This window comes from Zootoca vivipara, chromosome 1 (genome assembly GCF_963506605.1).
Source record: "Zootoca vivipara chromosome 1, rZooViv1.1, whole genome shotgun sequence".
Taxonomy (NCBI): domain Eukaryota; kingdom Metazoa; phylum Chordata; class Lepidosauria; order Squamata; family Lacertidae; genus Zootoca; species Zootoca vivipara.
The window spans coordinates 118,329,462-118,346,907 of NC_083276.1; the positions used below are offsets into that span (position 1 = coordinate 118,329,462).

At 45.4% G+C, this 17,446-nt stretch overlaps 1 protein-coding gene across 1 annotated transcript in view; it reads right to left on the reverse strand.

Annotated features, from left to right (window-relative positions):
• The window catches only part of CALCRL (calcitonin receptor like receptor), an 82,184-nt gene extending 65,034 nt beyond the window's left edge, over positions 1-17,150 (reverse strand). The window contains 2 exon segments of the mRNA XM_060281269.1: positions 13,126-13,202; positions 16,709-17,150. Coding sequence (XP_060137252.1) covers positions 13,126-13,202; positions 16,709-17,023 — 392 coding nt within the window. The 5' untranslated portion in view covers positions 17,024-17,150.
• Positions 17,151-17,446: the final 296 nt, after the last annotated feature.

Here is a 17,446-nt window from a genome sequence, read left to right on the forward strand (position 1 = left end):
TAACAGGCTTGGTGCTTTTAGATAACTTCCGGTTAGTGTCCTCAAGAAACAGGGTCGTTTTAGCGGTGATCCCACAGCAATGGAACTCCCTTCCAACTGATTTATACCCTGCCACTTCAGTTCAGGGGCTTAAGCAAAGCTTGAATATTTTTCTCTCTACCTCTGGCAAAAATCACAGTCTGCATGTTTCAGTTTGAGCTTTCTTACCTATGATGCACACATCGTTCTGATGGCTTCTATCTCATGGCTCTCCTTTTTTTTGTAGATTGTTTTGCTAGGGCAATGTAGCCTACTTATAAATGATATTTGTTGGGAATTCAGTTCCACCTTAAGCTATAGACGTGTAGCTGTTGTATGTACCATGTCTGTACACTTCTGTTGTATATTGCTTTTGCTTTTGCTCTGCTGTGCTGATGAAGAAGGAGAGAACTCCCCTTCAAATCTATATCAATGAAAAGAAAAGAACTCTCATTGAAACTAACTTACAGATGGTACTTGACTCCAAGGAAACTAGCACTAATACATTCAGAAACCTCATCGAATTGTTGGAGAGGATGCACCTCCATAGGCACATATCTCCACATGTGGTGGGAGTGCCCTAAAATCCAATCATTCTGGATGACATCCATGCAAGAAATCTGTAAGATAACTAAGCAAGTGCTAGATACTACCCCAGAATTGGTTTTACTAAATATCTTTCAAGATAACAACGCTTACTCAGATCACAAAGAACTTATAATCCACCTATTGTCAGCAACAAGAAACATCATAGCCAGGCACTGGAGGGGCCTGTCAGGGGTAAGCATGGACCAATGGTACCAAATTGTATGGGAAACGGCCCTACTAGAAAAACTAACCAGTAAGCTGAAACTGACACGGGGACAAACAAAAGAAGACACCTTCACCCCAGTATGGTTCCCCTTCATCACTTATACAGCCCAACAAGACAACAACAAAAACTTACCGTCAGCATACAAATCAATATGGCTATCCTAATCAAAACATCCTCCCTCCCCACTCACACAAGAAACTAAAGATCATCACAGCCAACCACAAATGAGCAATTGCATCCTAAGATGAATTCCGACCTCTCTCACCAACAGAGAATCACGAACAAACAACAGAGAACCTGCACAAACGACGCTGACGCCGAACCCCTACACATATCAAGAAGAACAGAAACATTGACAATCCACCACACCCAACTCCCCATCCCACCCACCTCTTTCCCCCCTTCCTCATAATGTCTCAACAAGTATAATTGATGTGTAAAAATGATGCATGAGACACTGCACTACCGTTGTAACCCACAAAAATCCTTAATAAAAATAATTATAAAAAAGAAGAAGAAGGATAGGATGTGTTTTTCTCTCTCCTGAGATATGCCTGTAAATATGCCACCACGTCTCTCTCTCTCTCTCTGTGGCCACTCAAGCTACGTGGATTCTGCTACAGCATATCTAGGCTCTTGGAGTCCAGATCGATATCTCCTGGCTGCACTGGAGGGTGGAGACGCCCGGCGGGTCGGTACCGGGAGGGCCTGCATCAGTTGAGGCCAGCCTGCTGCCCTATGTCTCCCATGGTGCCTGCCAACAATTTTGACTTATTAATATTTGGGATGAATGAATCCAGCAGCCAAGACCAACAATTCACAGTACGTACAAACAAATCATTTGTCTCAACAAAACATCCAGCTTCCCAACAGGAGCAATACAGCAGATCAGTTCCCCGCTGAGCCCCAAAGATAATTTCAGGCCATATTTCTACAAAGAAGGACCCACACCCTTTCATAAAAACACACACCCACTGCAAGCTTTTTTCATAAACCCATGAGCTTTTTGTTGACAAGCCAATAAAGTTCCCCTATGTTATTGCTGTCAGACACGGAAAATGTTCTGGCTTCCTTCTTGACTCTGTACACTTCTTTGTGGATTTAGCATCTCAGAACACACACACACACTCCTCTTACCGTGGGAATATTCTGCGGCGATATCATTTTGCCTAGTGAGACAGACCATAGGCTCAAGCGGTATCTATAATCAGTGTTAGAAACTGAGATATGAACGCTAGGAGCTAAATGACACCTTAAACCGAAGTTATGGGTGCCACAACGGAATGTCTAGGCGTGCTTTTTTATAACAAGAATACAAAGCTGAAAAATGAATGAACTGAAGCCTAAATATTAGGTTCCTTTTTTAGATGGTCAAGTCCTTCCCCATGCCCACCCCCTGATATTCTTAAGAGGGTCTCTTCTCCAGTCTTCAGAAAGTAGCTGGAAGTGGGGAGGCAGAAAAAGGTCCTCTTTTCCTTCCACTCTGCAGTATTAATCTGAAATCTTAGGCGCAGAACTGCGCCCAGAGCTCAGAAGCGGCTCACGAGAATGAAATTCCCTGTCGCAAAATGCGCCTAGAACAATGGGAGTTTTGAACACTGGTCAGAATCACAGTTATCTGCAGCAACCCATTGTGTATGTTTGCTTTGTTGAAGTAGCTGATTATAGTCAATGAATGCAAGCACCATATCCAGGGCCATGTGTGTGTCATTCTTAAAGCAGATCACACATCAAAGTTACAACAGTTTGTAACAGAGGAGGAGGAACGTCCTGAGAAGCAGCTAATGCCAGTTTAAAAGAGAGTGAGACAGAACTGCAGTAAAAAATACTTCTTATGGGTTATGAAGAAAATATCTTTCTTCGGCACATCCTCTCTTCAGAAAAGAAATGTCATTCTAACATCTCCTTCATGTTTAGTCCCCAGAGTGACACCTGCTGGGCTCCATTGACAAAACCCACCACAAGAGTTAAGATATTCCCATAATAAACTCACAAGTACATTTCCATTCGGAGGAACTCGGTGTCCATGATAAAGGCTGTTTGCTCAGGGCTATTTTCCCTGCATATCAAGAACTGATCTACTGCACTCGGGAGGATGCCTTCTTTTTAAAAAGTTTATTTTCCATTTGCTAGATCCAAGCTAACTTTACCGTATTTTTCGCTCCATAGGACGCACCTGACCATAGGATGCGCCTAGTTTTTTAGAGGAGGAAAACAAGAAAAAAATATTTTGGTTTCTTGAATTGTTCTAGGCATAGCAGCCAACTCCTAGAGGCCTAGGTGCCTTTGTCCCCCCCCCCCATTAAATATTTGAGGAAGCTTATTTTGCAAATTTGAGGGGGGGGGGTGTCAGCTCACAGTTGTGCAACTTTTTTGCAAAGGGGGAAAGCTCCATTTTTGAGGATCAGCTCAAAGTTGTTGAGCTTACCTTGCAAAGGAAAAAATCCTGTTTTTATGGGGTTCAACTCACAGCTCTGCAGCTTCTCTAGGAAAGGAAAGGGACCCATTTCTACAGTTTCCAGACAGATAATCTAATCAGCCAGTCACATGTAGCTGGGGAAACAAGCAGCCTCCCTCTGCAGACAACAATTGAGGCCTGGGCAAGGGGCCGGGGCGGAAGCTAGCTCCCTCCTCTCCCTCCCAGATCTCTTGCAATCAGCTGCTGAGCAGGTCCTTTCAATGCTCTCTTTCCCTCTTGTTAGCCTTTAGCTCTTTTTTTTTATAAAAAAAAAAGCATGATCTGCCTTTCACACCTGGGCAATTTGGCTCCAGGGACCACACATTCGCTCCATAAGACGCACAGACAGTTCCTCTCACTTTTTAGGAGGAAAAAAGTGCATCTTATGGAGCAAGAAATACAGTAGTTGCACTTCATTCCCACGGAACTCAACGGGGCTTACACCTTTGTGCAAATTAATTGAAACAAACCATCTTTTCTATCTTACTTGTAATCCTGTAGTCAAAACAAACATGAAAAGTCAATTGATCATTATGGTGTCAGAAGCCTGCAGCCAATAGAAGGAATGATGCACTCGCCACAATATATTGAGGTTCTATGAACGAGAGTTATTCCAGAGCTGGAAAAGAGGTATCCTGATGGTACTGGGATATTGCCCCCTGTCACACATCAAAAGCTGTGAAGAAATTCACAACAGAGCAGCAAATACAGGTACTTGATTGGCCAGGGAATTCCCTGGACGTAAATCCCATTGAGAATTTGTGGGCTATATGAAAGTCGCCTCCATGCTGTAGACTGTATGACTATGGAGAAGCTCATTCAGGCGCTGATTCAAGTGTGGTACAGGGATCCGAAAATCAACAGTGACTGTTCGAAACTAGTAGACTCCATGCCAAACCGTGTTCAAATGCTGCTTAAAAATAGCTGAGGTCATATCTGTTACTAATGTACATATATGTGAGTTTTGTACATGTATTTGTACAGATCGTGAAGCTGAGGCTCCAATACTTTGACCACCTCATGAGAAGAGAAGAATCCTTGGAAAAGACCCTGATGTTGGGAAAGATTGAGGGCACTAGGAGAAGGGGACGACAGAGGACGAGATGGTTGGACAGTGTTCTCGAAGCTACAAACATGAGTTTGACCAAACTGCGGGAGGCAGTGCAAGACAGGAGCGCCTGGCGTGCTTTGGTCCATGGGGTCACAAAGAGTCGGACACGACTAAATGACTAAACAACAACATGTGAGTTTTGTACAATAAACTACATTGTTTGTTTCAATTGATTTGCACAAGGGTTTAAGTCAAGACTAACATGTCCCATCGGTTTCAGAGGGGACCCAAGGTTTCCGCTTGTAATAACGAGACAGTGCTCCAAAAGACACTCTAAAATCACAATTCTGAATTTTAAAAATGGCAGCTGCCGGGTCAGTGGCGGGTAAGTTGAAGTGGGAAGCAATTGCTTTCGTGGCCGGCAAAGAGGGCATGGTGTGAGAGTTAGACTCCTTTAAGAGCAGAAACGGAAGCAACAAAGCATGAAAGGGAGTGACATCCTTTGTGTTAAAGTTAAATTTGTTGGTAGCATTCAGTGGTTTTCAGCTTTTATTTATTTACTGTATTCCACTTGACTGTATCGCCCCGCCCCACCCACCTCAAAGCGGTACACAAGGAAACAATACATGCTGTTGACTGAGCCACTCCAAGTACTTTGCCTATTTCCTCAGACCTGGAAAGCTGTCATTGATCCCATAAAATTGCATTACATCCTGGCACATTGGACCTTTAATAGCCATGGCATCTGAGTTGTTGTGGCAATGAGCAATTTTATCCTCAAAGAACCTAGCACATCCATTTGTATCCTAGCCATTGTTGGGCCTGCTTCATTCCCAACAATGGCTTAAGAATCAACCCCTCTTCCCGTGGAACTCTGGGAATTGTAGTTCTGTGAGGGCAACAGGGGTTTCCTAACAACTCTCAGCACCCTTAACAAATGGCAGATGGGGAGCCATGACAGTTTAAATCCCTACGATAGTGCTTTAAATGTAGAGTTGCCATATGACAAGTTGCCGAGCTTTTTTTGACAAGTAATTTGGAACTGGACCATTTTACTTAGTGCTATTATTAAAACCTACCCAACACTCTGTGTTTAGTAAACAAGAAACTGTCATAATGTCACTAACCTTCAGCTAGACAAGAAACACAGCTGGTTTAAACCAAAGACTTCGTTTTAGATAGAGAGGAAATGAGCGCTCTTTTTTTCTGGTGTTACTAATTATACAACAAGCCGCTCTATTTACTATTTGCATAACTACTTAACTTCTTTCCCACGCTGCCAATAAGCAACCTATTTACTTCAAAGAAGTACTAGGGTTGTTTCCATATTTCAAAAAGTGAAAACCCAGACAGAAAAGTTGTTGAGCTTTTTTTTTTTCTGGCAAACTCACAAGGAGATTGGACTTTTTTTTTTAGCTGTTTCTGAGGGAAACAACACTACCGGCATAGGCTTTCGTACGTCCGAATTTTCCCAGACCTTCTGCCGAATTCTATCCAGACACTGCTTGCAGCTGCAGTATTCTGAATACGTCCAGGAAATTCTGGACATATGGCAACCCTAACTCCAGCTGAATGGCTTCTGAGAAAAAGTTTCAGGACCATATTTGCTGCAGTCAACAGACACACCACATACGTAGACACTGTCATGAAATTCTACTCAATATTGATCCAGAACAGAACTCCAATGTATAGTTGGCAGAGTAAAAACTTAAACTGGTTGCAGGATTCCCAAAAAATAGACCAGAGGCAATTGTATTTCATTCAGCAGAGCTTTACTGCTACTCAAGGCAAATGAGCATAATGGCCACAAATCCAGTAGTATGTAGGCAGAAACTGATCACCTGAATTTTAAAAACTGTGCTCGACGGCGGAATTATTACTAAATGTTCCCAACAGCTTTGTGATTGTACTCTCCTTTGCTCAAAACCCTTGGATTTAAAATTCAGTAAGCTCTGCTACTTGAATTTAAAGTAATCAAAATTATGTCTTCCAAGTGGATTACGCAGAACGATTTTGGCCTTTTTCCTTGCCCGGAAACTTTAATAATCTGAATCTAGGCTGCAAGATTTTAAGTCTTTATCACACACACACACATAATAAATTCATACCCTGAGGAAAAGTTGCTTCCCCTTGATCCAAAACACCTATATTGCTCGGTATATTTAAGTGAGGGTGGTAAGGAATTGCTGTTGAGGTGGGGGACAACATCTCATGAGTCATTTTGCACTTGGTATGAACACCAGGGAACAAAATTAACGTCCCCGTACAATTGAAATGGTTAAATTGCCAGTTTTCTTTGGTAAACCCACAGAGATAGAGGCCTGAGCTGTTCCTGATTGCTACTTCTGTGTGTTTTCCCAGGAGACGTTTTTACTTGGTTCACAAGAGCCACCCACAATGCATGCACCCTTTGTTTTTACACTGCTTTTCACACCCCTCGCAATCCTCCATTCAGACAAAAAAAAAGTGTCATTAGCAGAGTTTAAGGCATGGGTGGACAAACTAAGGCCCAGGGGCTAGATCCAGCTTAATCGCCTTCTAAATCCGGCCCACAGACGGTACAGGAATCAGCGTGTTTTTACATGAGTAGAATGTGTTATTTTATTTAAAATGCATCTCTGGGTTATTTGTGGGGCATAGGAATTCATTCATTTTTTCGCTCCAAAATATAGTCCGGCCCACCACATGGTCTGAGGGACAGTGGACCCATCCCCTGCTGAAAAAGCTTGCTGATCCCTGGTTTAAGGAGTTCTGGCTAGGTAAATCCTTCAAAGAGAAGGTGAAGCAGGGACAGCCAGGAGTGCAAAGAGAGTTCCAGAGGACCAGGCTGAGAGTGCTGGAGTATTTGGCTCCCAAGTCTGAGGTCCGGTTCCCCCCAACCCACAACAGAGGAAAACCACTTCTATTCGCCATGCCATAACGCTGTGTGTTGCCTACACAGAGATAAGATACAGAGTGGGCTAGATCTGGGCTTCCTTCCAGAAAGTTTATGTAACGTACACATATGCAGCTGGCGGCAAAATAATAAAGCTCAGCAAATGTTGTGGTTACCAGGTTAAAAATTAAATATATAGTATGTATATATAAGGGAATTGCACCTTATGTAAAGAGGCTGAGCTGCAAAGCAGGAAGTCCTTCCTTTCAAATGTCACATCTGCTGTGAACTCGGTGAGGAGCTTTGAACAAGCTGCTTTCGAACTCTTGGCTAGAAGTGCTGCCTGGGTTCTTCAAACTTTTCAAAACGCAAGGCGTGCCAAACGGCAAGCCTCGTCTCCTCTTCCTTTATTGGCACGGACGCAGTTTCAAAGCCGTAATTAAAACCATAAATTGTCTTTAAGTCACATTGCAGGTTTGCTGTATAGAAGCGCAAGAAACCGGGCAGAAGCTTTCAAACGCCAGGGCCCTTTTGGTAAATCCATGCAAAAGCCATAGAAGCAAAGGGAAAACAGATAGGTACTTGAAAGACTTGGGGTGCAGGCTCACGACACAAGTTTGCACCTGCTAATTTATATGCAGATGCACACTGAGGCTGACTTTTAGGGGGGTAACTCTGGTTGTCGGTGGGGGGGGGACCTCTGCATGTCAGGACTTAAGCTGAGCTATGAGGTGCTTAAAGGATTTCCCAGATCCACAACATTGCACGTGTGTACTTGTAAAGGGATGTGGGTGGCGCTGTGGTCTGAACCACTGAGCCTCTTGGGCTTGCCAATCAGAAGGTTGGCAGTTCGAATCTGCACAACGGGGTGAGTGCCTGTTGCTCTATCCCAGATCCTGCCTACCTAGCAGTTCGAAAGCACACCAGTGCAAATAGATAAGCAGGTACCGCTGTGGTGGGAAGGTAAACAACGTTTCAGTGCACTCTGACTTCTGTCACAATGTCCCGTTGCACCAGAAGCTGTTTAGTCATACAGGCCACATGACCTGGACAGCTGTCTGTGGATTAATGCCGGCTCCAGGGCCGGCCCTACGACAAGGCTGGGTGACGCAGGCCGCCAGGGGGCGCGCCCTGGGAAATGGGGCAGGGGGGCACCGGAGGGATCTTCGCACCACGGCGCCAGATATGTTTAAGACAGCTCTGGCCGGCTCCCTCGGCCTGAAAGCGAGATGAGCGCCACAATCCCATAGTCACCTTTGACTGGACTTAACCGTCCAGGGGTCCTTTACCTTTTACCTTTTTTTAATGTGTGTACTGGGTCCTCTACCCTGCCCCGGTTGCAATTTGTACATCAGCACTCACTGTGCTACTGTATGAAATATTTCAATAGCTTTCATCTCTGTGTGCAAGAATTGTGCATATGTACTTGTACATTTAAAAAAATCCTCTGGGTAAAGTAAAACAGCAAGTGGCTGGTATCTCCTTTTGGGTACTCCAACATGTAACACACCCAGTCACCCTGATTGTTTTTTGCTTAAAAAATTAAGTTTTCAAAAGGAAAAAAGGGCCAGCAGATTTGCAGCCTGGCACAAATATCCCCTAAAAATCCCCCTTCATACAAGCAACATTCAATCTAATCTTCCCGAGGCCTGTAAATGTGAACTTATTTCTGCACGATTCACCCAGAAACTACAGACACGGGCAGAAGGTGAATAAAAGGAAGGAGCTTATGTTTGCAAAAGTGTGACTCCGAGGTACAAGCAAACTTCGTGTTGAAACTATAAACCTGACCTGAAGCAGTGACAAAACTTTTTAAAACACCGTTTAACAAAACTGCATTGGGAATTTAGGGTGTGTTGGCTTCCAGGACTAAAAAAAGACTTCCACTCAGTGAGAATAAAAGCGATTGTGATGCAATGGCTTGTTGGTCAGGTTTGGATGTGGGAAAGTTGACATGTGGGATAGTTGAACAATACAGCTAGAGGCTAAAGGATGCTTAAACTTTTTTTTTTAACTCTGACATTTGGCCAATTTTGCTGTGCCAGGATGAGCCAGCCAGCCTCTATCGCTCACCACACTTCCACAACTCAGGAGTCATCTCCCTGTAGAAGCTAAAGGGACCCCTGACCGTTAGGTCCCGTCGCAGACGACTCTGGGGTTGCGGCACTCATCTTGCTTTACTGGCCAAGGGAGCCAGCGTACAGCTTCCAGGTCATGTGGCCAGCATGACTAAACCTCGCCTGGTGAACCAGAGCAGCGCACGGAAACACCATTTACCTTCCCACCAGAGCGGTGCCAATTTATCTACTTGCACTTTGACATGCTTTTGAACTGCTAGGTTGGCAGGAGCTGGGACCGAGCAACAGGAGCTCACCCCGTCACAGGGATTCAAACCACCGACCCTTTCTGATTGGCAAGCCCTAGGCTCAGTGGTTTAACCCACAGCGAAGCTAGCAAGCAGCAAAACCACGAAAAGCACAGGCAGCGAGTCTCAAACATCCGAATTGCAGGAGGAAGGGACCCTTTCGGTCTTCAGGTGGCATTTGGGACACCTGTGGAGGTGCGCACTTGGTGACGGTTCAGCTGGCTTCACTGAAAATGACTGAAATATTTCGGTGAGCTTCTGTTCAACCCATTTGCAGATCTTCAAAAAGAGTAAGTACAGACCTGCCACTTAGAGATCAAGAAGTGAAAACTGCTTCACCTTGTGAATCTTATTTGTTCCAAAATAGTGGCTTTGCTGAACTGCGCATGTACCATTTTAAAACCACCTTAGCTTTGGCAACTCCTGTGTAACACTGTTAAAGTTAACCCCCTAACTTTCCACTTGCCCACATCCTCAGATTCTATTAAACATAAAACCAAAGACACCAGAAGATTCGCTCTAAATTTTGATTTAGTAAAGATCAAGCTGAGGTTTCAAACAATTGTTTTACAGTACTGACTTCTAAAGTAACCAAAATTAGCCAGCATCACCACCATTGAAACATAAGTGTATTGTGGGACTAGTACCGGTAACTAACTACTGAAGAGCTACAAAATGTCTTCTTGCACATCCTTCTCAAAGAAGATAAGCCAACTGCTTGAATCGAATGCCGGTGGTACTCTCTTTCATTTTCCTAGCTACCGCAGTACAACTCCCTATACCACGTAAGGACTGAGAGTGCAACCAGCAACATATCCATAAACAATGGAACAATCCAGCTTCTTATAGATACCATTTTAAGCAAACTAAAATAAAACATTTATATCCCAGAAAGCAAAAACGTTTGCATTTGAACCCACCATTGCTTTCAGTTTATACTTTCTTTCCTTTGGGGATTTAAGCGCAAAAAATATAGGCTCAGAAGCCCCTTTCAGCCTTTCCTGTGCCCTGTGTGAATTACTCTCATGCCCCGCCTGTGGGCTTTCCATAGGCATCTGACTGCCCACTATGGGCAAAAGGATGCTGACTTATAGATGGATCTTTGGTTCGATCCAGAAGAGGGCTTCTTACATTCCTAAAGTGGTTAATGCCAGACCAAACGCAGAAAAAAAAATCGAATGTAGATTTTTTTTATTAATGTAGTTTCCTATTCACATTTTAGAGGATGTTCAAAGCCTTAGACATGAAAACTACTGTGGATTTCAGTCTGCAAACAAACTTCTTTGACAAATTTATGATGTTAGATTTGGATTTTACAGGCTGCCTAACCGCCATCCATTCAAAGCACACAGAGAGAGTCACAAAATGTGTTTGATCTTGCTCTAATCTGGATAGTTTATTCACTGACTGTGATAGGATTTGGTTTTGCAAATGAAGTTGCTTTCCAAGCACCTTGGGCCAACATTAAATGATGCTGCAGATGCCAGGTGGCCATTGAAAATAGGAGCCCTGTGTCTTATTCTCTCCCCTGCTCTTCCATGGTGCAAAATGTGCTTCATTGTGATGTCGTAGTCAGAACTTCCCTGCCTCAAAATGCTACATAGAGTGACATGAGGTGAGAAAACCTTGAGGCTGAGGTCCTTACAGGACTGTGGTAATGATTCGTGAGATCAGCAGTGATGAACCTGTGGACCTCCGATGGATTTCATGGAGTTGGGGAGAGCTGGAAGGAAGAGAAGGAGCGCAGGGCAGCAAAACACACACAAAGCCAAATGGAAGAGATGGATGGATGGAAATCCCTCTGGGGGCAATCAGTTGAGACCTCTGGCAACAGCAATCTGTCCTTTCCTGGCAGTTCTCTGGGCAGGGAGGAAGAGGGGGAGGGAGGGAGAGAGAGGGAGAGTAGCTGGGAAGCAGAAAGAGAGGGGGAAAACACGGGCCATGACCATTGTTGCTTCTAGCCCCACCGATTGTGGCCTTGGAGGGGGTTGGGGAGGTTAACTGCTGCTGTGTTCATGGCTGCTGCCATGAGTGCTGGAAGGAAGTCTACTCCCTGCTGCAAGGCCCATTTTCACCTGGCTTAGGGGATGGGCCCCAGGCTTACCTTGAGCAGCTAAAAGAGGCTCCTGGGAGGCCACTGAGACATTGCTGGAGCAACTCTTGGGTGGAGGCAACTGGCTAAACCGTTTCAAAATGTTTTAACCAGCTCCAGTTTTGGTTCCTCTGTTTCATTTTTGTCGGGTTGGTGTTAGTTAAATGTTTATTTGGGGTTGGCAGTTTTTTAAAATTTGTGTATAACTGCAAACTGGTTGTTGTTGTTGTTTTCTATTGATTTATTGGTTTGTTTGTTGCTTGTACATATAGGATATTTTGTTTTTCAATGTTTGATGTTTTGTTGTGTTTTTATATATGTTGTAAGCTGCCCAGAATGGCTGGGGGAAACCCAGCCATAAGGGCGGGATATAAATTAAATATAAATTAAATAAATTCACAGTCCCCTTTACAGCAGTGTTTCCCAACCAGTGTGCCTCCAGATGTTTTGGGACTACAACTCCCATCATCCCTAGCTAGCAAGACCAGTGGTCAGGAATGAGGGGAGTTGTAGTCCCAAAACATCTGGAGGCACACTGGTTGGGAAACACTGCTTTACAGTGCACTCACTGCGTTTCCAGTGCTGGGTTTTGAACCTGTGTTCACACAGCTCAGCACCATCCAAAATACAGTTGCATCCTGTACTACTGTCATAAGAAACTATTCACACCGACGAGAGTCCTTTGCCCATCAACGCCCCCTGTATACAAACATACGTACACAAATATGACACTAATGAAGCTATGTTGATTTGAACATCTGAGGAAGGGGTTGGAGGACGAGCTGAGGAACACACCGAAAAGAAAACACACACACACACACAGAGGATTTATTCCCTGATGAGAGGCAGGGATGCTGACCAGCACTAGAAAACAACCGTTTTAAATTTAGATGTCTGTGCTAGATTCTAACCACTGCATCTTTTCCATCATACGTTTTAGTGATCATGTTTCTTTGCCTTTTCATTATGAAAAAAGTCTATTAGAGGATTGCGAGAGAGACTATCTGCGCATGGGAACAATATTTCTCATTTGTTTATATTGTTTCAGACAAGGTGGAACAGAGAACCAAAGCTTGAAGGTCTGGCCAGTCCACCTGCTGACCAGAAAGTAAATGTTGGGCTGAATGAAAAAAGGCTTGAGTTTTGGTTTTTGGGATGCCTAAATGGGGGGAGAAAACCCACAGAAGACACGACTAAGATGGGGAGAACCTCTGACCTCCGTATTTTTCTGGTCTGTTTTGCTGACTTATATTATTTTATACTGTTTTTATACTGTTTTAGCTTAGTTTAATTTTAGGCCATAAGTCCTAAGTTTTAAGTTTTAAGCTCCAAGCTTTAAATTTCACAGTTTTAAAGGAATTAAAGCTTTATAGGGAGTTGCTTTAAATTTTCCTGACCTTCACTTGGAAGAGCGTTGGGGCCTCTAGCGGTAACTGAAGAAGAAAGCCTTACGTGTCGTGAATGCTTTTGCTGTTGAATCTTTGCTGTTCCATCTGAGGAAGGGGTTGGAGGATGAGCTGAGGAACACCCTGAAAAGAAAACACACACCCAACTTCACCATCCTCTAAGATGGTAATGTGAACTATAGTAAAGGTAAAAGGTAAAAGTTAAAGGCAAAGGACCCCTGGACGGTTAAGTCCAGTCAAAGGCGACTATGGGGTTGCGGTGCTCATCTCGCTTTCATGCCGAGGGAGCCAGCATTTGTCCACAGACCCAGGTGGGTCCCAGGTGGGACCCAGGTGGTGCTGTGGTTAAATCACAGAGCCTAGGGCTTGCTGATCAGAAGGTCGGCGGTTCGAATCCCTGTGACGGGGTGAGCTCCCGTTGCTTGGTCCCAGCTCCTGCCAACCTAGCAGTTCGAAAGCATGTCAAAATGCAAGTAGATAAATAGGAACTGCTACAGCGGGAAGGTAAACGGCGTTCCATGTACTGCTCTGGTTTGCCAGAAGCGGCTTTGTCATGCTGGCCACATGACCTGGAAGCTATACGCCGGCTCCCTCGGCCAATAATGCGAGATGAGCGCGCAACCCCAGAGTCAGTCACGACTGGACCTAATGGTCAGGGGTCCCTTTACCTTTACCTAGCTTTCCGGGTCACATGGCCAGCATGACGAAACTGCTTCTGGTGCAACAGGACACTGTGATGGAAACCAGAGCACACAGAAATGCCACTTACCTTCCCACCGCAGCGGTACCTATTTATCTAATTGCACTGGTGTGCTTTTGAACTGGTAGGTTGGCTGGAGCTGGGACAGAGCAATGGGAACTCACTCCATCACGGGGATTCGAACCAACAACCTTCTGATCAGCAAACGCAAGAGGCTCAGTGGTTTAGACCACAGCGCCCCCCATGTCCTAAACTCTAGTTTTGCATCATGGCTAAGCATGACTAAATGGCCAGTTTCTTTATAATCTAAAGAAAGATATTCTGGTCTGATGTTTTAGATCTGTGAATGTTTTTGAGGACAGGTCCCAAATACCCTAGTCCACCCTATGAATGAACTGGCAGAAAAACACTGGTCAGCACTTATCTGGATCATGGCAACGAAGAGCAGGATTTTATTTGGCCATTTGCAAAGCGTCTTGTTCCTTTTCTTTCTTTCTTTTTTAAAAAAGGTCAAAAGTACTGTAGTAATACAAGCAGACAACTGGTATCCAGCAGAGAAAAGGAAACGCTGAAATGTAGAGCAATAGCCCATGATGGGTTACAAGTAGCAAGGGACACAACAAACGGCACAATTTGTAACCATTGCAACGGACAGACCTTTGTATGCACAGTCAAGAAACGTAAGACCTGTGAAGCAATTCATGCACTTCTGAGCTATAGGGATCGCTCCTCCTGGGGAAATGGAGACAAGGTACTAGCCTGAATTACCTCATAGGGTTCATGGATGAAAGTTAACCCCGTGCCATTTGAGTTCCGAGCAAACCACAGCAGTACTTAAAAGTATGATAAACAACTCCTATCCTTTAGCAGCCACTCTTGCATGAAGGGGGCTTACTTGCACTTCCAATCTCCGGCAAAAGAAAAACCCCAAACAAGTCTAACCGAAGCGTTTCAGCACTCTCTGTGCCCCAGATATTTCTATTGGGGGTTTCCCCAACAACCCCTTGACCTTCCAGGTAAGTGGAGTCCTGCTCCCCAGTGCTAGGAAGGGTTAATTTCTAATGGCCAAAATAACAGTGGAGGCTTGGACCACACATCCATTCTGCACTCACAAATTCTCCAGTTTAAATGCAGGGCTGCCAACCTCTCTGGGCAACCCTTAGGCATTTATTTCCTTCTATACACCTCAGTAGGATTTTTGCCATCGACAAAACATCACACAGGAGCCAATCCTCCTTAAACTCTCTCTTCCTTACACAAAGAAGGTCAAGCACCAAAGCTGAAGTTCATGGAAATAATAATACTGTAATAATAATAATAATAATAATAATAATAATAATAATAATAATTTTATTATTTATAGGCTGTCTGACTGACTGGGTTGCCCCCCACTCTGGGCAGTTCCCAGCAGAATACGGTAGTAAAAACACAATAAAACACTAAACATGAAAAACTTCCCTATATCAATGTGCTCCTGCCTCTTTGCTACATCCAAATCAAGAGAAGTCAAAGCACACGAGGATGGGGAGAAAATGTAACCCTACAATTCCACACACTTCCACATTTTCATGGCTCCAATGGTTTTGAAGCGGAAGGAGGAAAAAGCGGCAGTGTTTGTGGCGAGCACATGGCCTGCTAATACCCCAATCCTAACCAGGCTTACTCAGAAGTCCTCTCGCTCAGCATGGGATTGCCAAATGTGTATACTTGGCATTGCAACAATGCAGTCCGATCCAAACAATGTATGCCTACTCAGAAGAGTGAGCGAATTGAATCTGGTTCGCTCCCAGGTAAGTGTGCACAGAACTGCAGCCCCGGGCAGAAATTCTAGGCACATTGGCATCTAAAGAACTGGTAGCAGCAACCAGTGGATCTTAAAGCATATTTACTGGAAATAGCAAAACCGGCTGGATTTGGGACCTAGGCTATTCATACATAAAATCAGAAATAGCAACATCTGGATGCAAATGTGATTATTAGTACCAGGTATTAAACTTTATCTACAGGTGAAGGGTGGTATACAAACAACAACAATTTATAAATATGACACCCATCTGACTCTGTTGCCCCAGCCACTCTGGGCAGCTCCCAACAAAAAACAAGAAAAGCACAATACAACATCACATACTGTACTAAAAACTTCCCTGAATGCTAATAATGATGCTAAGCCTACTCAGGCACAAGTGCCATAGCGCATGAACTCAAATGTGTCTCCTTATGTAGGAAAGAGCCCCACTGATCTCTGTGGGACTCCCAGAACAAGCTCTTCCCCGTTTACTTGAAGGAAGCCCCACTGAGAGCAACGAGGCTTAGTCCCAAGTAAGGACGCGCAGCGTTTACAGCCCTGAGTCTGATCGGACACGAACAGCAAAGGGCTACCGGGGATGCATTTTCGCACGCTCCTCTCTCTCCACGCCAAGCCACCCTTTCCGACAAGCGAAGGCGCTCGCGATGCGCGCAAACCCTCGCGCTGATTCAGCAACCGAAACGGCACCGAGGCGAGCGCGGCTGCAGCGCCGGCATTGCCCTCGTCCTCTTATTCCGTTCGCCCCTGCTTTGCCCAAAGCCGCCTGCTTTCCACGCCGGGCTTTGCTCCAGAGAGATCCCGAAAACTCCGAAGGCCCGGAGGATTTCCTGCATTTCCCAAGGCGAAACCGGGTGCGCCCGGGTGTCGCCTGTAGCCAACTTGGGGTCTGTCTCTTTACGCGCAGCCAGCGAAACCCCGAGTTGCGTGTGGTCCCACCTCTCTCATCCCTACACGGATGCGCGCTTTCGAACAAAGGGTTTTTCTCCCCTCCCTCCTTCCAAAGAAAGTTCCTCTCCAGGGCTTGTGCAAACCACACGCGGGGAGCCCCCAACTTCGCCAGCGAGAGCGATTGCCTCGCTCGCGCGTGGGTAAAGAGAGATCTGTATTCGGATCGATGCTCACCCAAAGCTCTTCCTCCCGGCGGCACCGTAGGCAAGACGATCGGATGTGCGTGAAACTCTCGGTGGGTTCTTCGTTTCGGTGGCAGCTTTGCCCCCTTCCACACCCACCCCCACACCCCAAAAAGGCAAATGCGAAGCGGAGTCGAAGCGCACAACAAAGGAGGCGGTCCGGAGAGGCAGGTACAATCCAAGTTGGGAGATGGGGCGAAGTGAAGCGGCTTTGCTGCGCTCTGCCCTCCGGAGGAGGCGGCTGGGTCTGAAGAGGGACTGGCGAGCGTGGTCCGGTTGTAAGCGATCCGCAGCGCAAAGGAAACATCCCCGTTTCCTGTTACATCAGTCCCAGACCCCGCCCGCCGGGAGGATTGGGTTACTTTCTTGGCAAGCCAAGCGCTGCTCGCTTTCTCTTCCCGGAGACGCGCTCTCGGTACGAGCGCAGAGCTGTTGCTGCTGCTGCTGCTTCTTAACCTTCTTTAGCCGATCGTCCTGAAACGCGCGCACCCAGGAACTGAAGTGAGGGGCGGGACAGCGAGATCTCTCCACCTAAGAGGCATAGAAAACGGGAGTGGTGCAGCAATAAAGCTGCCGGAACATTTGCAAAGCTAAGCAGGGTCCGGTGTGGTTTCTGATTGGATGGGAAACCTTGTGTGGAGATGGGGTTGGGCTAGATGACCCTCAGGATCCCTCCCGACACTCTTAACTGTTAGATCACACAGGCTCTCAAGGCCAGCTTGAGCGCAAG